Here is a 26161-nt window from a genome sequence, read left to right as displayed (position 1 = left end):
CAGACAAACGCACTGCTAGGGGTGTGGAGGACCCGAGCTGATTAGATTACCACAACATCAGCCTGGGGCCGCCATTTTTAGAATCTGTAAAGGACAAAAGAGGGAAATTTCACTTTTTACTGCCCATCTCGGAGATTAAAGGAAAAAATGGACTGTTTTCCAATTAGGTATTGATGTCTCCACCCCAGAGTTGAATGCACCTCACTTAATTCTCTTCAAGGTCTCCAGAACTCCAAACACCTTACGTTATTCACATCTCTAAAAAGGGGGGAAACAGGCAAAACGGGGTTTACTCTATAGCCACTCTAGCGATTTCCCTTTGCCTTGAAACTGCATCGTTCTTAAGACAGAGTCTCGCAAGAACGGATCTCAACGGAGCTAAGGCCGGTGGAAGAGAGCCCTCCGGATTTGTTTTCTCTCTCCCCCTCCCCCGTTTAGCACAGTGAACCGTTTGTTTCTCTTCTGTGTCTGCTGCCACAGTGTTCGTGCCAATCCCTTGGTCAAAATCAGCTTCCCTGAAATGTGCCATATTGTGGCTTCTAAGCCTCCGCTACAGTAAAGGACGGCGATAATGCAAGAGGAGGGGGGGAGGAGACTGAGAAGGCTGGGTACTGGGGTGACCACCTCAGGGGCGGTTTTACCCTCTCCTGGAGAGGATGAAGAGCTGTCTCGTTCTCCCACAAAGGGAGATACCCAGGGCGTTCTTTCCACCCCCTTCGTATTTATGAGAAAATTAAACCTGAGACTGCCAGGCAAGAAATGGAAGCAGCAGAAGAAAATGGGGCCTAGACGGGTTCCCAGCACCTGAACGACATGCGGTAGAGGACAGGGAGAGCTGGCAGCTCCTGGGACCACTTCAACACAAACCCTACTAACAGTTACAAGCCTCCCTCCTCACACAAGCGGCCCTAACCCGCAGCCAGCGAGGAGCGCGCCCCCTCCCTAACTCCCACTCTCAAGGGGGTTTAACTGCCAATTTCCCATTCCCCAACCCTAAAACCCGCCATAATGTTTCCTTTCTAGGGACAGAGAAGATAAAGGATAAATTCGATTCAAACAACCAACGTCTTGCCCCCGCCAAGACACCTGAGAGCCAACGTCGACCCCCCCCCGCCGGAAAGATAAAGATGCGAAAGCCCCCTACCCCTGGAAACACACGTCCCTCCACCCCGCAAACCCCATGAACTCCCAAGGAGACGACAGGCACTGACCTGTGATGTTCACACACCAGACACCCGAACCCCGTTATTTGCTCGACCCTCAAGGAGTCTGTCCACACCTCCGCGGTCGGACGACCCCCCGACAGCAGCCACTGCGGACTCAGGACCCGGCTCCACACACCCCCTCCCCAAACAGCAGCGCGCAGCCTCTTCACCAGCAACCGAGGAGTAGGGGAGGGGGCACCGAGAAAGTCAACAGGAACGCAGAGGCGACGGCGAGGCTGCTCAAGAGTGTCTATGCCCCCTCTGTTGCCGCTCCCGAACTCAGGTACCGTCTCGGACTCGGCCCCCTGCGCCCGCTCAGTGTCACTGCCTCTCGCTCTGGGAAAATGGCGGCTGACGGCGGCGGCGGCGGCGGCGGCCGCGGCGGCGGCGGCGGCCGCGGCGGCGGCAAGTGCACGGGGCCCGCCCGCCCCGCTCCGCAGGGGCAGAGGGGGAGGGGACGAAGCTGTCCGCCGCCATTTTGCTTGTGGGCTGCCGCCCGCCGTTCCCTCTCCACCGCGGCTAGAAGACAGCCAACTGGAGGCAGAGCGGTGGACAGAATCTCCGTCTATTTCACAAGAGATGCATTCAACAATTCACCGAAGGTTTGGGAAAGTTTCGGTATTTGATGGGATTGGTTCTTTATCCCCTTTCCCTGAGTAGCCCTCAAGTCTGGATATCGGTGAGCTTGGGCGCGCCACTGCTGGGTGGAAGGATAATGATTGGAGGCCCTGGAAAGACACCCCACCCCATGCACTTTCTCCCACTCCCAAAACCACCTCAGCCCTGGTCTGCCCTTCTCCCTCCCCCTCCTCAGTCTAGCCTCCAGCGCGGGATGAACTCGGTTGGGGTGTCACTCGTCGCCCACTAGGGGCTGAGGCGGTTCCAGTGCGCAGGCTCCGAGCATCGGATAAAAGCGGAGCTGGCGAGTCCAGCGCCGTCTCGATGGAGGAGCGAGAAACGGAAGAGGTCGGGGGGAGAAGCAGCAGGAAAAATACAGCCACCGTCAGCGCCGCCTCCCTGCCACCGTGTATCGGGGTAAAAAGCTGCCGTTGCCGTCGGTGCAGTTGCTGTCTGTGCCTCCTATTTTGGCCCCGGGGAAGGATTTCCCCGCCGGCGGGACAATGTGCGGGGAGGGGAGCGGGAACTCCTTTATGCGGCGGTGATTAAACGAGGGAGGGTCAGAGAGACGGTTATCTCGAAGAACAAAGGGGCAAGCCAAAGAATAAAGGGTTTCCCCAGTAAAATAACACGGTGATTGCGGCTCCTGTTTTCGGGGTCTTTCCCCGTAATGGCGGTTTCCGTCTTCTAGCTGCACAGCCTCCCGGAGCGCTTGGTAAGCGGAGTCGGGAGAGGCAGAGGCGGTCCGTGCAGCCAATCAGTGCCCGAGGTGTTCTGTTGGGCGTGTCGTGATTGGCTAGCGGTGACCTCATGCTGCAGCAGCGGGCGGGGCCAGAGCCGTCGGGGGAGGCTGTTGCGGAGAGAGAGCAGTGACGATGGTGTTCATTGCTGCCGCGGCCGGTGTGGAGCCCAAGCGGTGGCGAAGGGAATCTCAAGGCTTTTCCTTGACTATTTTCTCCTGTCCCTGCGCGAGGTGAGGGCCCCGGCTCGGCCTCTGCGAAACTTCGGGGTGCTGGCGTGGACGAGGAGACACCAATTTTCCCATGACTTTAGTAACTGCGTCAGGGCAAGATGGCGCTGGGTCTCCTTGGGGCGCGGGGGGAGAGGCACGTCCACCGCCGCCGCAGCGCATGTGACCGGGCTGCATTCCTGTGGGGTTTGGCTCAGACCCAGGTTGGGGCGGGGGAGGGGAAAGGGCTGGGGCGGAGGAGACTGTGGTGCGGTCGGCGTCGGCCGCCTGAAGAGGAAGAGTTGACTGTTGAGGGCGCTTCGCTTCCCCCATACTGCTTATAAGAGCCGCAGCTCTCGGGAAAAGCCCCCGGAGGGACACTCCTTAGGGGGTGTGGCGGCTGTTGGTGGAGGGGAAGGTTTGGCGCCGTATTTTCTTACCCGCCTTTCTCCTTGCGAGGTGTATTTACTTAAGGTGGCTGGTCTCTAATGTGGGAATCGGAATCAACCGTGAGTCCCGAAGGGCCACTGGACTGAGTAAAAAGGAGAGTCTAGTTCCTGGGCCACAGCGCCGAGGAGTATCGATTATTTTCTGAGAAAACGTAAAGTTTCTCAGATCCGAATGGCAAAATATTCCCTAAGTTTGGAAACAAGTGTAAAAGGCGTGATAATACCCAGGAACACTTTTAGTTACCTAAAAGAAGAAACCAAGGAGTGTATCATCTGAAATTTGAGGGGCCCTCTTCAAATTTGTCTTTTCCGTCTGTATTTACTTTCTTCCTGTTTCCTCCCTATCTGTATATTCTACAAGAATGTGAAATCTTATCAGTGGATTTGTTTTTTTAATTTAGACGTGATTAGTAATACAGAATAAAAGTTGCCAGTGTTGTACATGAAGTCGTAAGGCTGTTTTCAATACTCTTAGTCTTCTGTTTTTCTGTCGCCCTCTTACTGCGGTTTTTAAAAATAAAAGATGAAATTATAATCAGTTTTGGTAAATACTATTAAGATTCCTGCACCAGTATGAAATATTAAAGCGTACCTCTATAAATCACTTTTGTACAAGTATGAATTTTAATTTTAGTATTTGGAACCTTGGTAGGTGAAGATTTCCAGCAGCTCAGAAGTTCTTATGGTCGACATTGGCAGATTGAGTAAGAAAGACTAATTTTGTTTTTGTCTTTTCCCACTTAGCCAAACTAATAGCCATTAACTGAACTAGAGAAGAGTTAAAAGGGCTTCTCTCCTTGGGTGGTGTTGAGTGAGAGCTGGGAGTTATTCAACAAAGACTTTTCCACCTAACTCCTGACTTGCTTTTTGACTGAATACCTATATTTGGTGCTTGGAGGAAATGCTTGTTGGACCTGAAAAGATGAGTTAACCTGGAGTCAAGGTTGCACTATTTCCTTTAGTCTTAGTTGTAGACTTGGTAGTTTGAAAACAACATTGAATTTTTAATATTTATTTTAAGTACTACAAAGATTTTAAAGTTCAAAACTTTTTTGTGTGTTCTATGAATATAAATTGGGCATTTTACTTATAAGAATTCTTGAATAATTTCAGGGGTCTATTATGTGTAAGTAACGACTCCCTTACCCTTATAGCAATTTTCTTACGGCTTAGAAAAGAGGAACTAAATATGAAGTCAGTAGATTTAAAGGCAATTTTCAGAAGGTTTTAACTTCACTGTGCCTTAATAAGGAAGAGAGGCCATATTGCAAGCTAATGGAAACAAATCCTTGTTTTGTTTTGTACTTTTAAGTAGCTTAGGTCCTCATTGTTCCTAATTGCCAAACCCATGAACCTCTTGAGCTCTAATTTTTCTTTACTTTCCTGTGGCATTTAAAATACTACTTGCAGTTACTTCTTGTCTTTGTCTATCTTCTTGCATTATATTAATATGTTCTCCCTAGACAATTTCCTTTGTGCCTGTTCTCTAATGAAACACCCAAATTTTCATCTCAGAGCTGCAGATGCAGTGCTTAGGTTTACCAGGGGCCACAGGCTTCCTGAATTCATAAAAATATTATGCTTGGTACTTTATTCCAAACTGTAAAATCAACAACAACAACAACAAAAAACCCGTCTTTTGATCACCACAGTTTTGAGAAGAGGTAGAGGGTTGATGAGGCTCAGTGGCAGGGTTTCCTCCCCTTTCACAGTGAGATGGGGTGGGGAGGCAGCTGATGGGACAGCCATAGTGCTGCCCCGCGAAAGGGTGGGAAGACAACTGGCCTTAGTATTTTTCAACATCCATATTTCTCACATCTAGCAGACATTTTAACCTACAAACTTCAACAGTATACAAACACCGGTTGTTATCTGGGTTTACAGTTCCTTGATGTATTTGGGGTTTATCAAGTTATGTAGTACTGCTTGCTCTGATACTAGAGGATCCAATAAGTTTTGCCCTTGTATTTTTGTCACTTTTTCTCTTGTCATTTACGTGTCACCGTGCCAGCCACTAGTAGCTACATGTGTTTTATGTATTATAAGGTTGGCATTCCAGTAATAGGGCTTATTAAAATTGTATGTAAAATGAAGCTCTGCGGTAAATCAAATTTGGGCTTTTGGCATAAACATTGATAACCCTTTTGTCTGCTCTTAAAGTTTTGGGGGTGGATTTTTGAATAGTCATTGTCTATCTTTTGACATACTTGCTGAAACAATTCAAAGTAAAAAAAAAATATTCAGAATTACATGTGACTTTCACTGGATTTTGTTTTTATATAAAACTTTCCTTTGCCCCACCCCACCCCTGACTTTAATGGCCTTTAAATGTAGAATGAAAAGATTTATATCTGAGAACTGTTTGAGTTGAAACCATTAAATATACCTTAAAATGTTATGGTTAAACAGCATTACAGCCTGCTTAGTTTAACTTCCTGGAAAAAAATGCCATCTCTCGTTCTTGCTGGGCGAGGTGTTAACACTAAACCTAAAATGCATATTTGCAAATGGTGGTCAAAAAAATTTTCCAGGGTGTGGATACCTTGAGTCAACTTGATTATTTTTAAGGAGAGGTGATAAGTTTGTTCCTAAATATCTAAAAACCATTTTGGAAATTACCTGCCCTCTGCCATCCAAAAAGAATCAGGTCCATAGTCTCTTCCCTGTTGACGTTTAGTTCAAGTTTGAAACATCTGTAAGTACGGGATTTCACCTGGAAACTAGAAAAACTAATAGTATTCTGCTTCTGCCTAAATGAAGCAGATAGGAAGTAGCAAAAACAGATTTCACCATTCTCTGGAGTGGTCCAAGAAAAGTATTTTATGCCATCTTGTCCTTCAGTGCTTATGTTTGCCATAAACTCTGCATACTTAAATGCTTATCTTGCACTTGTATTTCTTACAAAAGAAAAGTGGGTATGGGGGGTTTTTGTTTCTTTTTTATTGTATGCACGCCACAAAACAGAAAAGGCCATGGTCAACATTGTCTTTTTGAGGTACAGAATATACCTTCAGTAAACAACTATCTTTTATATAGTGCTGGTCCTAATAAATTGGTTATGGACCCAGGGTAAATGGTATTTCATACAACTGAAAGCAAGTTAAATTATGTAGCAATTTATTCCTAGAGATTATTATCACTTTAATATTTTTTTGGTGTCACTTTAATATTTTTTATCCTCAAAAGTATTTACTTTTAAAGGTACCCCTCCCAAAGTATAATAGTATTTGTGTCTTAGACTTAAAACTATATTCTTGTTTTCCCTCTCCAGTTTCTTTGTTCTTGGGACAGATTGGAACTCTAGCTCTAATTTCAGTCAAATAATTTGCATTCCTACCATATTTAAGATACCTGGAACATAATTCTTAGCTGTTAACATTTTTCAGTTAGGTTGACAAGATAAACTACTCAGTAGTTTACAAAAATCCTTTGAAAAATTAGATGGCTGAGAGGAGATATTCTGCCCATAACATCAGAGGTCAAGGGTTCATTTGTGCCAGCTATAGACTTTAAATGTCTAAAAGTTAACTAGTTCCCTTTCTCCACAGCCTTTTAAGTAAGTTTTATCTTATGGAATAAGAAAAGACTATATGGAGTTATTTGCATTTATAACATTTTGTGAAGTCTTGTATTCTTATATGCTCCAGGCGTGGGTGGTCTTATATAACCTATAGCAGTTGATGCCTTAGAATATAACTTTTTAAAATACCATGGTTCCCTGGTGGCGCAGTGGTTGAGAGTCCGCCTGCCGATGCAGGGGACGCCGGTTCGTGCCCCGGTCCGGGAAGATCCCACATGCCGCTGGGCATGGGCCCGTGAGCCATGGCCGCTGAGCCTGCGTGTCCGGAGCCCGCAACGGGAGAGGCCACAACAGTGAGAGGCCCGCGTACCGCAAAAACAAAAAACAAAAAACCATGGTTTATATGCTAATACCCTTTGCTAGTTGCTACTCCTGTCTTTCCTGTTTTCATTAGTTGCTTTCCTCTGCTTCTTAATTGTTGCTATTTCCCAGTGTTGTGACCCCATCCACTTTTTCACCAATTATATTAATCAGTTCCCACACCTTTACCTATTGATGACTCCAGAATTTATCATCTCTGAACTCAGTTGGAACTACTAAATATCTTACCTGTCCCTTAGGTACTTCAAACTAAACAAATTCAAAACTGAGCTATTTTTGCTTTTAAACTTCTCCTTTTGTTTCTCTTTTTTATTTTATTACTTTTTGTTCTCCCCTTCTAGGTTAACTTACATAGTCAAACATCTTTCCAAACAATTTTTTTTGCTTAAAACACTCAGTTCATCACATTTGAGGATCAAGCTGGAACACAACCTATGATATGCAGGTTTGTTCATTTGTCTCCTGCTTATGAGCCTCATGGGTCACCACTAAAGTTAAAATGACCCAAGTCTACATAGCTGCTCTTTTTATCTCCAGAAAATGAGACATTCCCTTTTCTTTGTTAATTCTGTATCTATCACACTGTCATGTTCATGTTCCTCTTTTCTGTTAGTTTATGAGATATTGGTAGACGGTGTCTCATCTTTGTAGCTAAAGTGCAAAGTTCCTGGCATGTAATAGGCACTCAGTTTTGTTGTACACATAACGTAATATGCTTTGATGGTAAATGCCTGAAAATTTCGTGATAGCATGTGTTTTTGTTAATAGCAACTCAGTTGGATATACAAATGGTTGCAAAATGCTCTGGTTGATTCCATACCATTATGTTACAGAACTTTGGGTTTGTTTCCCCTGCCCCATTTAACACCTATTTTGCCAGTGGTGTTAGCCCTCTAATCGGGTTTCTGCCACCTGGTTCTCTTCACTTAAATATTTGTACCTGTTACTAATTCTACTCTATTAATTTATAACCTAGTTTGGGATTAAGCCACGTAGGTATTTACTGTAAGCATTCAGCCAGGAACCCAAGTTAACAGGTAATGTGCTTCGTAGAAGAAATCGAATTTTTGAACTAGGAGGCAAAATGTTTGTGGATTTCAGTAATGGATGGGGTGGGGACAGTGAAACTGTATTTGCCGTCAGCACGGCTTTATGTGCAAAGGCATAGAACAGGAATAGAAAAAACATGTTCTAAGTATAAGAAACCCGTTTGACTAGTCTTGCATGAAGTACATTGAGAGATGAGACAGGAAAAGAAGCTGGATTAAAACCAGATGATTTCATTATTTTTTTAAAATCTAGAGTCCTTTTGCCAATGAAGCTCAAGCCATTTATTCTCTCTTTTCTTTCCTCCTCTTTTATTTTGAGGAAGTAGTCTCAAAGAGGGAAATGACTGGCTTAAGTCTCACAGTAGGTTTGGCACCCAGATATTGCTAAAACGTCAACTCAGGTCTTGATGTTTTAACTTTTATGCTGAGAATCCATGTAGCACAGGCAACCTGTGTTTATACCTATATAGCAAAAGCCAGAACTTATCATTTTCTTGCTACATCAGGAAATACGTCTTTTTTTTCTTTTTGGCTGTGCCACGCAGCTTGTGGGATCTTGGTTCCCCAACCAGGGATTGAACCTGGGCCCGTGGCAGTGAGAGCGCAGACTCCTAACCACTGGACTGCCAGGGAATTCCCTGGAAACATACCTTGATTCCTTACTTCCTTATTAAAATGCTAGGCTCCCAAAAACTTAACTAAAATGCTTCAAATTTCAGGATAGCATTTTTGTTCATGTTTGTACATCTTAAATTCATTATGCCCATGCAAAATTCATTTTTAATGGCTTTTAGAACATGTGTGAACATTTGGCAGTCAGAAGAAATGATAGAATTTAAGGGTTTTTTTAGGTGACGTGTAAGCCCTCGTTTCAGCACGTAAGGTATTGTTAAATATGGTACTGTATTGGTCTTACAGCTGTTTCTGAAGGTTGTTCTGCTACCTTGAAGAATGAGCCCTCCAAGGCTCCAACAGTTGCACATTTTGAAAAAAACAGCTTGACTTATACTGCTTGTATATCAAGGGTCTGATTTGTAGTTTGTGCTTAAAACTGTTTTGTTTTGTTAGAGGCTAACATTTTAGATACCAAAGTCATAATTGTAAATGTCCATAGATAGCTAAACGTCAGAAGACGCTAAGAATGAATACCATTTATACAGTCATCCCTTGGTATCCGTGGGGCAAGGATATGGAGGGACAATTGTACTTAATGTATGTCAGCTGAGCTTGCGTTACCTTTGCCTTATGGTTAGTTTTTAGTGATAGACTTAATTTTGATTTAGGCTTTTAACAAATGAGGAAATTAATATCCATCAAGATCACTTGGTTTTACGGACTTTATTTTCCTAGGTATGATCAAATTTGATATTTCCTTTTTTCCTTCATTTTTATATGAATCCAGTCACCTAATCAATGCTTATGTTAAATAAGTCATTCGTGTTTGTTTTCAGTACTTTATGTATCCTGTGTCTTGCTCTCCTAGGTGATCATTAACATAGAGTAGGCACCTAATTTTTGGTTCCCGTTCTTACTGGCTCCCCCCTTTTTTCCACCCCTATACTCTACAGACTTCCCTCTTGATTAATAACTATACAATTATATATATATATATATATAAAAACAATGTATACTCTTCATATATATGTGTATCAAAGTGTTTTTGTTATCCTTACCTCAGTAGGCAGTAATTAGTTCTATTTAACTAACAAATCAAACTTTGGTATTATTGAAGCCCTCAGCCTCTGTAAAGATGACCAGAGGTTAGCATAGTTAAATTGAGGGGGAGATTAAGACTTTCTTAAACTTTACTCATATTAAGCTACAAAGTAAACTGACCTTGAATTGCAGTTAGGTAGTAGATTACTTCCTAATTCATAGCCTTAGGTCCAAATAGCCTTCTCTGAAATTAAAAACAAAACAGAAAACATTGGAAGTAGTAGAGGTTTATGTCATGAAAATCAAAATTTCATGATTATGAGACTTTAATAGCTGTGGCATAGTTATTTCTCTGTATACCTGCCTTTTTTCTATCAGCCAAATGGTCATTATCAAATTATGTTCAAGGATAAGGACTAAATTCTGAGAGGAGTTTAATCGGAGGCCAAGTTCAAAGTGTAATTTTTTTAAGGTAAACTCTTTAAACACATGGTTAAGTTTTCTGTACCAGGTGCTTAGTAAAGTCATTTATTTGTGGAAGAGAAGCAGATGCTTGGTTTTCTATGCATAAACTCCCCCAGCCCTTGCCATCATGTATTCCAAAAATAATAGTAATAAACAATATTAGGTTACGTCTTCCATTTTTAAAACTGTGAAACAAGTCATATGTTCCCCTTGGAATAAATTTTCGATTTGTAAATAAACTGAAATCGTTTTTCCTTGTAATGCATTTTTGTGAAATAACTATAATTTGTGTGAAAATTAAAATATAATCATTGTGAAATATAAATTAGCAAAGTAAAATGAAGGAACCAGATTACAAAATCAAGTTATGAGGTAAGGCTTAAGAAGATGGGAAGAGGACAGTTAAGCATTCATATATACATTTTTAATCTCTTTGGAAAGGAATTCTCATTGTAAAGAATATCTTCATAGCAGTCATAAAATTTGGTATTTTAGAACTCAATAATTACAGCCAGACCAGCAAAGTTCTTAAAACTTGGGGCCCCAGAATGTTCAGGTGAAGGTACATGTGTACGGTACTGGTCCTGTTTAGATTGAGGGTGTAGGAAGAGTTTTGACATCACAGGCTATTTTGACTTAAAGCATGAACTTGAAAGTAGTTTCATTTTTTAGAGGTTGATTATTCATTCCCTTGCAGCCTCTCCCTCTCACTGGCAGAACTTACTTCCTTGCTTGCTCATTCTGTTACTATGCATCAAAGAGGCATTGTGTACCAGAAGTCTTTAAGCTACTTGCAAGAAAGGTACTTATAAGAACCGGGTACTTGTTAATCATAATAAACAGTCTGTCGAGGTGCATGGGTAACTCCCTGATGTATTAGTAGCAGTCAGCAACTAGATAGCTTCCCAACAAGCGCGTTATATTAGTTCCTTCTAAATCAAGGACTTCTGCTTCATAATCTAGGTCTTGTGTCTCATACGAGCCTTTATAACATAGAATGGTTAAGGTGGGAAAGGCTCACACTTTATATATCCCTGGAATACAGAGCCATTGTTTTGACTTCAAGGATTTAGGACAAATCGAACAATGTGTGTCCATAGATATCTGAGATATGAGTCAACAAAGCTAAATAATTATTCTGTAGGGTTTTTTTGGTAGAATGTAGCAATCCAGTATGTAGGAGAGGCAAACTAAAAAGAAATAGTTGGCAGGATTTTAGACCTAATCAAATACCTTGGTTCCTAGACTTTGGGATTTCTTGAATGAATCAAATGATAAATATGGAAACCAATATAGTTACTACTTTTAGTTCTCTAAACAGCAACACCATATCCTTGGTTTTAAAAAAACGGGTGTTAACAGCAAATAAGGACATAGTCTCTTAATTAAAAAAATTAAATTATTTTGAAAAACCTGCTACATTGTTCTTATTTTCCTGTGGAATAATGAAAAATTATCCAAAATTCATTTTAGATTGTTATTTGTGAATCATTCATGTATCTCAACTCTCATTTTAATTGTGACAAGTCAGTCTTAGACGAATGTAAGAGGCTTATAAATTTTCAGCAGAATCTGTTTAAATGAGGATATGTCCATGAATACAGCCATTAAAATTATTTTTAAAGAATCATTTCAGGGCATCACATACTACAAAGAAATGGTAACAAAAATATGAAAAACAGATTACAATTTGTAGAGCTTTTGTATATTGTGTTTACTTTGATAGAAATGGGGGTAAAGGAAGTAAAGTACAGTGGTTTCACTGGTTCTCTCTGGGTTGTAGGCATACAGATGGATTTTCTACAACAGACAAGTATTACCAGAAAGCATTTTTTTCAAAGTTGTTCTAGTTTGTAATGATAAGGCAAAATGCTTGGATATTATTTTTTATAATGGGATGCAAACAGTATGGTCTACAACTTGTCAGAACCCAGGAACCATCCTCAATTCTTTAATACTTTGTGTCTGTTATGTCCCTAAGTAATGTCCATTCTGAGTTTTTATTTCTTGGTCTGACCCCCCTTGTCTTCATGACCATTGCCACTACTTTAGTTCAGGCCTGGCATAGAGTAGTCGGTCGCCCTGAATATTTGCCAAATAAATGAGTCTAACTATGTGGTGATGTAGCTTACTCTGCTTTAATCTTGCCCTTTCTAATCCATCTGTCATCCTTCAAAGTGATTTTACTAAAATGTGAGTCTGATCTTACTTGAAATGCTTTTAATGGAGTCCATGCTTCTTAGAGTGGCATAAAGGAAGGCCCTCTGATTTGTTGTCTCCTGCCTTTTTTTCCAATCAGAGATCCAGTTGCTGCTCCTTTTGCTTCGACCCACATTACTGCTTTCAGTTCCCTAAACCTACCTTGCTCTCTCAGACCTCCTTTCTTTTTGTTATTACCTTTTCATGGAATCCCCTTACTCTCCCCCTTGTGAATGCATCCTTCAGTTCAAATGTTTTTCCTCTTTGAAGCTTTCTCTGGTGGTCTTCCAAGAAGTCTACTGTTATTTATAATTCCATGTACCTTTTACTTAGTTCTGTTATAGCAGTTTGTTGTATTGGGTTGGCCAAAAAGTTTGTTTGGGTTTTTCCGTAACGTCTTACGAAAAACCTGAATGAACTTTTGGGCCAACCCAAATTATTTAGAATCTCCTCACCCTGCTAGAATGTGAGCCCCTGAAGGGCAGTGTTTACCTTGCATTATCTCTCAGATAAATGCATACAGCTTGCATTAATTCCCAGGACATATAGTAAGTGCTCAAATAAATGTTTTAATTAATTAGGTCTCTTCTCGTTTTGGGGTGAGTATCAGTCTGCAAAATAGTAAAAGCTCTTGAACTTTGATTGTGAAGAGAAGGAAAGAGGGTTTGAGATGTATTCGTGTAGTTAAAAGTTAGGAAACCTAAAATCAGTAATGATTTGTGACCAAGAGCAAAGCCACTCTATTCTAGAGGGGGAAAAAAATAATTGAACATCAATTAGTCTTTGAAAGACTAACAATCCCAAGTGAAGCATATCCTAGTACTTTTCTCTGTCCATTGCAGGTAAAAGCCTCCTCTCAAAAAAAAAACTGTTAAATTGTGTTGAGAAAATTGAAAATTCCTATCCATCCTCTGGTGTTTGGTTATAAATTCTTAATTTTCAGGTTTAATCTGCCTTTCCAAAGCATGATAATAATAATACAAAAATAACTGTACAGGTACTTTAACTTAATTACATTAGAGAAGAGAACCTTCCCACTGCTAACTTTTCTAAACAGTTCAGCAACCCTATTAACAGGATGGAAGTTCAGGGCTAGAGTCTGGTAGCTCATTCAAAGGAAGAGCTATGGTCCCACAAATATGGATGGAGATTATAGATGCTTACCAATATGCAGCAACAAGCCTAGGGACTAACATCCCAAAATGGCATGGTAAAAACACATGTTTATCTCTGCATAGAAAGATACTTAGTCTAAATTCTTAACAGTATACAATCAACAGATGATGTTGATACCCATTTTTATAAAGCTGAATCCATTAACGTACTAACCAATGCCTTCCACAACACAAGCAATTTTATATTCTTCAGGCAGTTTTGGCACTAAGTTGAAAATCACTCCTAAGATTTGTAACATAAAATAAGTTGATATGTTCTGTTACACAGAAACCAACAAATTTCTTTTCCAAAGTGTTAGTTGAAAGTACTACATAAAAGAACTGGTAGAAATACCATCACACATTTAATTCTCAAGGCAGAACTTAGTTGGTCTTGCATTTCTAACAACTTAATTGATTTTTCATTGAAGGCAAATTCTTAACGCCCAGAGTTATAGTCGTGGCTACGAAGCCTTTAAAAAAAAAAAAAATCCACTTTAAAAAATGTTTACCTACTACAGGCATGTTGAACTGCTGCAGGTCGGTAGTTCCCAAGCCAGTTTGACTACCATAATTATCTGGGAAGTTTGTTAACTATACATTCCAGGGCTCCACCCAGAGTTCCCCCAAACAAGATGTTATGTATCATTCATAATTTTCTTAAGAATGTACCAATTCATTAAGAACCATATGCTGAACTCCTTAGTGTGGCCCATGAATCTGCATTTTTCACAGCCCTCATCCTCAGGTACTTTTCATGCAAATTACTACTTTGATAAACATTTAGATACATGGAATGAAGCATTTCACTAAAATGTTTATTTAAAGTTACAGTGCCAAGACAGTTTTGTTTTACCCATTTCTTTTTTTGAGTGTTGCTGTACTAGTAGATGTCTCCAACCTGTGAAGCTCGGATGTACTATTGGCATGAACCATTTCCTTCATTTCTTCTTGGAGATTTCATCAGAACAGCAACGTAAATTGTTTTCTAAGAAATTTAGAATATTCTGATGGACTGACCCTTTTTTTCTGTAGCAGATAAGGGTCAAGTCTTGTTACCCTGGGAATCAGTCTGTCTTTTTAATGAGTGTTTAGGGTTTTTTTGTGTAAAAGAAGCCTTATTTCTATACTCCTCCCCTCTTAATATATAGGAGCATTTTAAACTGGGAGGAGCTGTCATCTGTTACTTTAAACATAGTGACATTTCATCCTGCTTTTACAACTAATTATTCTAAGATGTTTAGAGAGTGTGATCTTTTAACCAAGGTTACTGTTTTCCCTTAAAGGTGAAACCAGAAGTGTTTAATTTTAAATTAAATTCCAGAATTTAATTTTTCTGGAATTTCTTTAAATTCCAGAAGTGCAACTCAGTAGAAGGAAGCATCCTTTCATTTAATATTAGTAACTTAACAGTAGTAGATCTTAAGGAATTTAGATGTCATGAGCTAGGACTTTAAGGACCCACTTCAACATAAAAAATCCAGTCCCAATACCAGTAAATAGTCTCATATAATTCGTTTTGGTATCATGTTCACCAGGCAACTTTATGTATATAATTAGACTTCCTATATAATTAACCTTCTTGGAGGAAACTACTGGCCAAAGAGTTAATCATGTGTCTTCATAAAAAAAAAAAAAATCATCTGATTTATCAGTTTTAACACACCTGTCCCTTGGTTACTGAGATACCGATTTGCTTATTAACAAAGTCAAGTGGTGTTTTTTTTTTTTGCGGTACGCGGGCCTCTCACTGTTGTGGCCTCTCCTGTTGCGGAGCGCAGGCTCAGCGGCCATGGCCCACGGGCCTAGCCGCTCCGTGGCATGTGGGATCTTCCCGGACCGGGGCACGAACCTGCGTCCCCTGCATCGGCAGGCGGACTCTCAACCACTGTGCCACCAGGGAAGCCCCAAAGTCAGGTTTTTTGATGTTATATGTTAGATTGATAAACATTCTTTTGACTTTGAAATTATTTATAAATGCCAAATATAAAGAACTAGAAATTACTTCAGCAAATCCATAATACAGCATATGGAGATACATATGAAAATATAAATAGTATACCAAGAATTCATTCTTTAATCAAGCTGGTAATAAACATTGTGTGTGTGTGAGGGGAGAGGGAGGTTGTTTCTGAGAAGACTGACATATATGTTTTAGTCTTAAGGAACTCCCACTATGTCACCATATTATCCAGAAGGTTAACCAGGAATAGAAAATGTAAAACTTAACTTACCCTAGATCAAAATTAAGCTCATCCAGGTCTTTGCCTGCTGATTCTGCCAAGCTAATTGCCTTGGCAGTGTTTCCATGGATACTAGGTAGGGGCAGTGGGGGTTGTATTCATAGGCATCACTATTTAGATGATGAGGTATTTGGCTATCTTAAAGAGTCATAGTTACTCCTTATCTTACCCTCACTTCATTGATTTGTTTTTGTTTTTTAATTAATTTTTATTGGAGTATAGTTGATTTACAGTGTTGTCTTAGTTTCTGCTGTACAGCAAAGTGAATCAGTTGTACATATACATCCACTCTTTATTAGATTCTTTCCCCATATAGGCCATTACAGAGTACTGAGTAGAGTTCCCTGTGCTATACAGTAGGTCCTTATTTATTTTATATATAGTAGTGTGTACATCTCACTTAATTGAATTTCTTTACTTTTTTTTTTCCTTCAAATTAAAGCATAGATTTGCCTCAGATTGGAAACTAAAGTAGTCATGTCATTAGCTATGGGATTCTTTAACCTGAAAGGCAAAAGACAACATGATTGCATTTAAGAATGTATGGATAAGATAAAGAATTGTGGAGAGAGACTGGAAGAAATCTTTTTAAGATGGCTGTATTTTAACACCTCCTGCCTAATAAATTCACGTCCGAAGGGACAAATGTGTGGAATTTAGTCCTTCCAACATTCCACTGAGTTAATCATTCTTTCTGTTCAAAGAGGCAGTGAGGAATAATTTGTGAGTCGCTGCAGTTAAAAATAAAGTGCCATAGGAGCACCCAAGGGCAGAGATAAGGATGGAGTTATGGGTCTTAAGAGAAGAACCTGGCTTAGTTTACACAGGTGCCAAATACATGAACGAGAACACTCCATTAAAATTCCTCTCAAACATTGTATATCTTACGAGAGTAGGTATATCTGTGGGCTTTCACAGTGGTCAGTCTTGCTCCATTCAGCATAAGCTTAAAAAATATTTGCAGAGATTGACAGAATTTAGGATTAGCCTGAAAACCTCTCAGGTATCCAGTGTTAATTATCTCCCCCTCCCTCTTTATGCATGCATTAGTTTGCCCAACAAGTGACTGACCTCTGTTTAAATAGCCGCAGTGATATTGGGGCAGTTTATTGCATCTTTGGTCAGCTCTGTTTTCCTCTGGATCCCTAGAACTGGATGCATTATTCCAAATTGGTTTTGTCCCACAAAACAGTAAAATGAGGAACTGGGTAGGTAACTGGCAAACAGCATAAGTTATTTGGACATGTAGCTCACTCCATAAGTAGACTAACCAAGTAAACAGGAAGCTATTTGAGAAATTTAACCATCATGTTTTTTTCAAATGTTACTTTTAAATCTTTGGGAATGTTTTCATAAAATAACAACTTCCATCATGTTACTTAGTAGAATTACAGCAAGTTTTAGGAGCTATCCGAGATAAAAGATGTTGCATGTAAAACTAAAATTATACACATAAGTATGTAATTGTACGCATGTTGTAATAAACTTAAATCTCAGTTTGAGTTATTTCTTACTTTATAATCATTGAGTTTCTTTTCACCCAAGGTAAAGTGTGAGTATATTTTTATACTTGCTGTATTAATTGACCAAACAAGCACTCAGTGATATTTTCAGATGCCAAAAAGCATTATGGTGAAGACCATGTTGAATGAAATATCCAGCCAGCACTTTTAAGTTACTGTGATCATACACGTATGCATTAAGTTGAGCTTTACCCTTCTTCCCATTAAGGACTAGAGCAGGAATGGGCAAGCTATAGCAAGCACTGCCTGTGTTTTTATAGCTGGGCAGTTCAGAAGGTTGTTCACATTTTTAAAGGGTTATTGTGGAGGGGGGGAGGTGACCCTATGTGACTGAGACTGTTTGTGGTTTGAAAAGCCTAAAATGTTTCCTGTGTGGCCCCCTATACAGAAAAAAAATGTGTGGATTCCTGAACTAGAGCAATTAAAGGAAATATTGTGAACTTAAGACTTCTAAAAACAAGTAATGATCAATTGGTAACTGCTAAGCCAGAGAGCCTGCTCGTCATCAAGGGATCAATTGGGACATAGGAAAGATGGAAGCCGGTTTAGGCAGGAGGTCAAAATACAAATATCAAGAACTAGCTAAGGAATAGGCAAAAAATTATATATCCTGGGTCAGAGCCAGTAGATGGAATAATATGCTATCATTAAAATGAACTTATAACATGTAAAAATGTTTCTGATATATTTAAACTATTTAGTATAAGGCTTTATACCCCATGTCTTAGTGACTTATAGAAAAAAAATGTAAGTAAACATTTTTTGTTACTTACATTTTTGTTACTTACTTACATCACAGCAACTAGGGCAAATATATGTCATGTTTGATTCAGTGCATGTTTCTGTTGTGGCGGTGAGGGTTTTGCTTAATCTCTTACCCGCTGACTGCTAGGTAATTGGTTGTGCAGCAGCATTCTCTGAAGTATCATGTTGGCACTACCTTTAAACAGAAACTGATAGGTTAAGGAAATGGTGAGTCAAGGCCTGAATCATGCTCATTATTCAAACAGAATAATGGATGTGACATTAATAAACGGAAAAGGATTACTTGCCTCCTCACTAGGAGAATTTAACCTTCAAATATAGTACTACTAAGTAAAAGTTTTAATGCACCAGAATCAGAAATTACTCTGATTACTTTGTATTACTTTTTTTTTGTTGTTTGTTTGTTTTGCGGTATGCGGGCCTCTCACTGTTGTGGCCTCTCCCGTTGTGGAGCACAGGCTCCGGACGCGCAGGCTCAGCGGCCATGGCTCACGGGCCCAGCCGCTCCGTGGCATGTGGGATCTTCCCGGACCGGGGCACGAACCTGCGTACCCTGCATTGGCAGGCGGACTCCCAACCACTGCGCCACCACGGAAGCCCACTTTTTATTACTTGGTAGACTATTTAATAAAGTTAATCGGACATAATAAGCATTGTCAAGCTATTCTTTTAAAATGATGGACTCTTCAGTGAGGTGTCGGCATTTTATAAAGCTATATTGGACTTAAAAATTGGTCACCAGTTCATGTACATACCATGTGAGGTTGCCCTCCTTGGGCAGCCTTTGACTCATCCTAAAATTTAAAACAGGGCTGTGTACTTAATCACATTCACCAAAAAGAGATGAGGGATTAAAAGTAATAATATATTTTACTGACAACTTCACAGGGGAGACTGAGTAGGGAGTTTAAATTGCAAAAATTATCCTATTTTGCTCACAAAAATCCCATGCAGTTATTTCCTAAGATTTTTTTTTAATTGTGGTAAAAGAAATACATGAGGTCTGTCCTCTTAAATTTTAAAGTGTACAGTATTGTTTCTCCTAAGCTTTTGCTTCTCACTTTCCAGTTGCCCAGTCTTTCTAAAAATGTCCTCCTCTAAGTCGTCTTTCTTATGCAGAACAATTTAGCAGTTGTGGGCAATATACAGACTTAGCAGGTATATTCTTATACTTGCTTAGGAAGTAGCAAATATAATCAGATTGTATGTTCTTCTACCTTGTGGCAAGGTCCCACTGGGTAGAGGACTGATAGTACCAAGAACCTTGTAGCTGCTTGTCACAGAGGGACACAGCTATAAAAGAAACAGAGCATGTAACATCTTTGAGGAGTGTCTCACTGGATTTAGCCCACTAATTTTACCAGGTGTTTGGCAAGGTGTGACTGCAGTACAGGGTCTTTTTTTTTGCACATCTTGATTTAGGTCCTGGGCCTGCAAAGGCTTGATTTGCTCCAGTGCTTTCCCTCAACCCAGGCCCTTAGCATTATTAGAGTAATAAAGAATTGTAAATTTTAATCATATATAGGTGGAGGAGAACTTAATCTGGTTTAATAAACTTGCAATACATTATCTCTGAGCCTGAACATCTTGAATAAATAACATAAAGCATTTGTAAAAACAGGTTGTTCTATAAAAAGGCCTCATTTCTATCCAGCATATTTTATTTGGCTGTGTTCCTTCCCTATAATAGGATAGAACTTCAAGAAATTCCAAAGCAGATTTGCACTTTTGCATAAATTACTCAGTTTGTTGGCTGTCACGCCTCCATAGGTTTTCTGTCTGATTATATAAAATCAGGATAACTCGGGACTAACCAGAGAAATGATTCCAAGCAACCATGATGTATTTGCCTTTAAAAGGCCAGTGGTTCTTAAAAATGGGGATTCTGGGTCAGCCTGTAGAATTACCTGTGGGGCCTGTTGAGAGTGCCTGTTTTTGACAAACCTACCAAGCTAAAATCAAATCAGTCCTATATTTTGAAAAGGTAACTATAATCAAAAGAAATGTTCTCCTTTTTTGAGATACTGAAACTGCAATGAAGAGCTTGTCTCTTAAAATAGTTATGAGAAATGCCATAATATCAGGCTCCACATTTATGGGATGTTTTTTATGAAACCCAGATCAATATTTTAACAAGACTTGAGGAATGCAAATATTAATAGGCTATCTAGCATGAACAGATGTAAATAGGAGTGTATTTGAGCAACCATGGTTTTTTAAGGGAGCTATGAATTTACAGTGCAATCCTACAGGGAAAGAAGGGAGAGAAAACTGCTATTTTGAGCTGCACACAGATGAACTGCATCACATCTGAGATTTGATAGTCCCCTCTCCTCACTATTCTTGTTGCACAGGAAAACTACATGATTAAAGGTAACTTGATGTAAAAAAGATACTTAACTGTAGAAGTCAGGGAATCATGATAACCACTTTCCAAGATTAGGGGAGTGTGTGGGTGTGTGTGGGTGGGTGTGTGTGTGTCCGGGGTGGGTTCACCTGGCCAGAGGAGTTAAAATAACAATGGGATTAACAATGTTCAAGAAAATTTGTATCAAAAAGGGAAGTTATTTGTCTGCATGATGGGTTCAACATAAACAATCTGATACTGCTACCCAAGTGACCCTCTTTGGTAGGCTTCAAAAATTTTTTTTAACAGTTACATTAGTAATCTGTGAACCCAACCATTAACTGGAAAATAGTCGAGGGGAATCCAGGTGCAAAAAGCAGGTTCTTTGTACTTAAGGAATACAGCTTCAGAACACCTCCAAAGTATGGATTAAAACAGCAATTCACCTTATCACCTACCCCGGACTAAGAGCCCCACCTATAAGACTTCCCCTGATTCCCCAGGGAAGAGGGTCACAGTTCTTGAGGTGCTGTCATGCTGTTTTCCCGGTTCCCTGGCAAAGATAAAGCTATTGTTTTTTTTCTCAAAAAAAAAAAAAAAAAAAAAAAATCCTCAGAATCCTTCCTTTTCTGATGGTTTCATGGAACCAAATTATTTATGGTAAGATTCTTTTGTTTCAAGCTCCCAGAAAGTAAGCTTAAATGGCCTTAACCTGAGTTTTCTCCAGAGATACTTCCCTCGATCCCAACGACATAGAGATTGATTTTGTGCCGTGACCTTTTGACAGCCCCATAAAGCCTATGATCCCTTCTCGGCATGCTGTAAATGTGCTTTACGTAGTGCACACACAACTCTGAATTCTATCTGCGGACTCGTGGTTAGAAATCCTTTGACAGGGGTCACAATTATGAGAAGGCTACGTAATGAGGCGTGTAACTGCTGTTACCCCAGCACCCTGTTCTGGAACCCCTTCTCTCAACTGACTTCGGAGAAACTAGCTCGCTTCAAAGTGGCTGAGGTGAGAAGCCACAGTGGGGAATTTTTCTTTAGTTGGAAACGGAAAGAGAAAGAAGTTAGCCCTCTTCAGTCTGACCAGTCTAGAGGAGGGAGAGGTTCTGTCACCCAGTTTTGGCCTTTTGTGGAAGTAGCCCCTTTCACTGTATACATGATAAACGGGCTTAATCATAACTATGGACACACCCAAGACCCCCTTTCTCTTCATCGAGATCTCGCTCGCTCTTGGTGGGGCGGTATTTGCCCTCATGACCTCTACCAAGCCGTCCAAACATTGGCTTCCCCGTCTGGAAGAGCGAGCTGTGAGTGTCTGCGCAGCAGATTTAGGCTCGAGGCCTGGCCGTCGGCCCAAACGAGTCGGTACCTGGAGTTTTGGTCAGGGTGGCCGGCTAGCCAGCGCCGTCAAGAGCGTAACCGGCCCGCTTCCTGCGTCGCAGGGGCACCGCCCTCGCGGCCGGGGGAGGGGTCGGCGCCAGAAAGCCGCTCTCCCCTCCCCAGAGCCTTCCTGGCGGCCGGCGGCCAGCAGTACTGCAGGGTCGGAGGCGGGGAGGGCCGTCCCGCGCAGCCGCTGCGCCGCTGGAGTAGCCGCCCCGCCCGCCTCGTCGCGGAGGAGCCCCAGAAACGCACTTCCACCGCGGCCGAGCCCACTTCCGCCTGCTGCTTCCTGGGGCCGCCAGGCCTGAGCTTTAGCTTCTCCGGAATTCATTATCCTGCTTAACACCCTGTAAAGCCATCCTCTCCTCGTTCTTTCCAAAACCCGTATAATGCCGCTTCCACTTCGTGGCGCACACTGCTCAAACTGAACCCGGCGCAACCGCCATCTTCGGAAATGCTGGTAGCTGTCGGTATGTCCCTCGTTCTGTGTGCAGAGCGGAAATGACTGCTCGTTATTCTCGATGCTCTACTAGGGGAGGCCAGAGCAATAATGTCCCTGCTATGGGAAGGACCTGCTTTTGAATTCTGAGCCCCCTATCACCGCTTACCAGCTGTGTCCAAATTTAAAAGGTTACTTAATTTCGCCGAGTCTCTTATAGATGGATCAAACGAGATAAAGCATACAGAGCCCTTAGAACAATACCTGGCATAGAGCGGTATCTAGCATAAAGGTTAAGTAAAAACAAGGAAAAGTTTAAAGGATTTTTCGAGCACCTATTTGCTCAATATTATGTTGGTTGTGTTAGGCAAGGATTCTCTCCGTCCCCATAGGAATGGCCTCCCACCTGAAAGAGCTGGTGTTTGTCTAATGGTTTCTCAGTATGTTTACCAGCTCCCAGGCATCCTTTAAAGCTCCTGGTTCCTAAGTTAAGTTTCTGCTCGTGTTCAACGTGACTAGCCCCTATTGCAGAGCTTTGTACTGGATGAGTATTCTGTAGGGATGGTGGACAAGCCTAGGTTTGGTATGACTGTAGCATTAACCTTTTTTTTTATTTCACAGGGAAAATGGAGATGAATGAAGAGCTAGACAGGCCTCTTCCCAGGTACATTTTAGGCTGCTGCCTGACAGCAGGCCATAATGCTTCCGAACCCTGGCCCCCTACCATTTGCAACCAGGTGCAGATTGGAGGCCGCGGGCGGGCGGGGGTGGGGGGGTGGGGGGTGGGGCGGGGTTGAGTTTTGAAAAAAAGATCAAGAGAAAGATGCTAGTTGTTTTTTTTTTAGTTGCGCTAATGACTCTAGTAGTTCTGCTTCTTGTGATAACTTATAAGGGAATGATAGAGAATTAAACGTACAAAAGATTTATTTTTCACCAAAAAATGGAGAAACTGCAAACTTGTGACCAACTCATTCATGATCCACTGAGTCTCACTGAGTCTTGACATGTTGAAGAATAATTAGAACTTTACTCTTCCGAGCTGAGTTGTTAACTTGTTTCGATTGATTTCTGCATTCCCAGCAGGACTCTTTTAAGTCCTTGCCCCTTCAGACCCTAACTATTCTCACTGCCGCATAACTTGAGACTGGATGATACCTTCAAACACCACAGTTCCCACTGTGGAGTGAAATTATCTGATCCTTACACCGGTTAAAGAGGTGGAGGTTCCTTATACTTAAGAACTTTTTTTAACTTAAGTTATACTACAATAAAAAACCAAAAATGAAATGACATTTTTAATGTTGAATGGCATGGAAAGGTGAGCATCTTGTATAGTTTGAGGAAATCACATGTACAAGGTAATCTCATTTTTGTAAAAAAAATTATAAGAATATGCATCAAAATGGTGATTTTCCTCTTTATGTTTATTTTTTAAATGTTCTGCAGTTATAATAGTGGAAAATAAAAGTTATTTTGTAAACTGTGTGACTTACAAGAGATGAATATTCTGTTAGCTAACTCCTCAGTTTCCATAGAGGTAAACAAATAATGTCAGTTTGATAAATCAAGAAATAGAAACATGAACATTATTTCGGAATCTGGAGTTACCTCTAAAAGATACTGCCTCTTGAGGCTGAGGATGGGGTCATGTTCCTTTTCATTTTAAGCTCTTGGATATAAGTGTGGGGTTTGTCTTTTCTTTTTAAAAAATATATGTACATTTTACTTTGCTAAATAAATTTTAAAAGGTAAAATATATCTCTGTGTAATTTTTTTAAAATTTATTTTCATCCAGGTTACCCTACCCTTTCCAGGTTACTCTTCCCTTTCCCTTCACACTCTTCACTTTGCCCTTCAACAGGCAGGGCAAAGAGAAATTTGAAAACCTGGCTGAAAGGCACTTTGAATAGAAATCAGTAGAGACAAATTACAAATTGCTCAGTATAAAGCATGAGGGTTTTGTTTTTGTTTTTAATTGAGGGGCTAAAAATACAGCTGCTTAATTGTCATAAACTGCATCCTACTCTTTCTGGGATGGCCTTTTGGCTTGAGTCCGTTACTGATTATGTATCTTGTAGCACTGTGGGAACTGCATTATCAGAACAGTTTTAAAGTCACAGCTTGCGTATTTGGTGCCCTCTAGTGCACTATTTTCAAATGACAAAAGCATAGTTTATCGGTGCCAAGCTGTTAACTGAAGAGGATAAAATGTACATTTCAATCCACCTTCCCAGTGTGATTGATCTTGTTTCTTTTCCTGACATCCAAAGACACTGATTCCTCTCTGCACATACACATTATTTCATATCATGACACTCACTAGGCTGTGACCTTGCACTAACTAGTTCCTTAATCTCTGGGCTTCAATTTCCTCATCTGTAAAACGAGGATGATAATCGTCAGAACTGTAATGTGGACGCCCTGCACACACGGGGGGCGCACTCACTGCTAGCTATCTTTTTTTTACATTTAATAGATCAGTCGATACTAAACATGCTTGAAGACAGTAATCAATCTTGACTCAGGTATCATAATCTGGTGGTTGGGGAATGTGAAGAACGTTAATGAGTAGCTTAAAAGATAAAGAACAGAAGTCTAGGTGTGATTCTCATCTCTGGTCCCATGTTACTGAGTCAGTTCATTCCAATTCTCAAGTCGGGAAGCATGGTAAATTTCTCTGCATCCTTCACAGTACCTGTAATTACATACCCTTAAGAAATATTTGTCTTGTTTTAATGTTCAAGGTAAATGGTGTTCTGGTTGAACCTAGAAAATACAGAAAATGCTGAATGATAGAAAATAGTTAGTTTAAAGGTTTAAAGATTTGGATTCAAACTTGTTTTGTAAGCCAGAGGTTTCAAATGCCTCTTTCTGGATTTAGTGTGGTTTCTCAGTGGGCTGTGGACAGTTTCTCTGTTATCAGTGTACAGTGTGAAGGCATGACTGACTCTGGAACCCATGTGAATCAGCATTTACAAATCGATAAGAGGTAATAGGTTCCAGAATTTTCATCCACTCTCACCTAACTCCAGTTTTGCTTAAGTCTCTACAGCTAACATTTATTTTCTCTGACACATCTCTAGGAGACCTTATCTAGTTTTCCTGCATTGACAGACTTGGACTTTGGTGCTTAACTTCACTACCTCCTAGATTCCCCAAGAGCCCAGTTACCTGAAGAAAGCACTGGGTGCTTCTGACCCCGTGAATGCCTCTGGAGTCTTTGGTCTTGTATGTAATAAATGTCCCCATGCTTATTTTTCCTATGTGTCTTATATTAGGCATGTCAGTATTGTTTCTCCTCCACTTCTACCTGCCTCAGTGCTGAATCAGATTTTTTCTTGAACATCTACCAGCTGACCATTTGCTGAAGCCCTATTATATGCTAAAATGTAAAGCATTTTATGTACATCACTCCTAAACTCTCACAACCACCGTCCAGTTAGGCAGAGGGTATTGTCCCCATTTTCCAGAAGAGAAAATCGCTCTAGGTCACCCAGATAAATGTCAGAGCCACATTTCCAACTCAAGCCAGCCTCGAGAGCCCATGGCCTCAATACTGCATCAGAAACACTTCCCAAAGGGAGAATTTTGAGTTATTTAGCCTTTAGAAGTGCAGGGAGAATCTTGCAACTCCCTTCAGGCACTCAGCCATCAGTTCTGAGGCTTATTCCCTTCAAGAAAGCCCACCTGTTCAGCCCTGCCGTATTGATCATTTTTAAAACCATGATGGTTCATATTTGCTTGGCACCTTGCGGTTTTCGAAGGTTGGCCCATGGGGTATCTCATTTTCTATTCGAGAAAGCCTTTTGC

General features: G+C 40.8%; 2 protein-coding genes across 7 annotated transcripts in view; one reads left to right on the top strand and one right to left on the bottom strand.

Annotated features, from left to right (window-relative positions):
• Positions 1 to 1667, bottom strand: part of KMT2E (lysine methyltransferase 2E (inactive)) — a 98582-nt gene extending 96915 nt beyond the window's left edge. Inside the window, 1 exon segment of the mRNA XM_027123846.1 lies at positions 1212 to 1667. The gene's annotated coding sequence lies outside the window, so the exon portion shown is untranslated.
• On the top strand, positions 1667 to 25607 carry LOC113629448 (uncharacterized). Of its 6 annotated transcripts, none has more exons than XM_027123863.1 (4): positions 1687 to 2240; positions 2515 to 2796; positions 22973 to 23015; positions 24147 to 25226. In XM_027123863.1, exons 1-3 carry the CDS (start codon positions 2148 to 2150, stop codon positions 22985 to 22987), a joined length of 390 nt encoding a protein of 129 aa, XP_026979664.1. In that variant the 5' UTR covers positions 1687 to 2147; the 3' UTR covers positions 22988 to 23015; positions 24147 to 25226. The 6 variants fall into 6 exon arrangements, 4 of the variants coding, with proteins under 4 accessions (XP_026979661.1, XP_026979662.1, XP_026979664.1 ...); XM_027123862.1 differs by lacking the exon at positions 24147 to 25226 and adding an exon at positions 25435 to 25607 and having other exon boundaries at positions 1688 to 2240; XM_027123860.1 differs by lacking the exons at positions 22973 to 23015; positions 24147 to 25226 and having other exon boundaries at positions 1667 to 1884; positions 2020 to 2240; positions 2515 to 3662.
• Positions 25608 to 26161: the final 554 nt, after the last annotated feature.

Source organism: Aethalodelphis obliquidens, unplaced genomic scaffold (assembly GCF_003676395.1).
Source record: "Aethalodelphis obliquidens isolate GAN/ISIS:26980383/991018 unplaced genomic scaffold, ASM367639v1 scaffold27, whole genome shotgun sequence".
Taxonomy (NCBI): Eukaryota; Metazoa; Chordata; class Mammalia; order Artiodactyla; family Delphinidae; genus Aethalodelphis; species Aethalodelphis obliquidens.
The sequence above is the reverse complement of the archived record's forward strand: the minus strand, read 5'-3'. Positions and strand labels throughout refer to the sequence as shown.

Excerpts from the sequence above, each read along its gene's own strand:
- LOC113629448 (XM_027123860.1), top strand. The coding sequence starts at position 2,148 with ATGGAGGAGCGAGAAACGGAAGAGGTCGGGGGGAGAAGCAGCAGGAAA. Across the intron at positions 2,241-2,514 it reads CCCTGCCACCGTGTATCGGG|CTGCACAGCCTCCCGGAGCG; the intron begins GTAAAAAGCTGC and ends TCCGTCTTCTAG.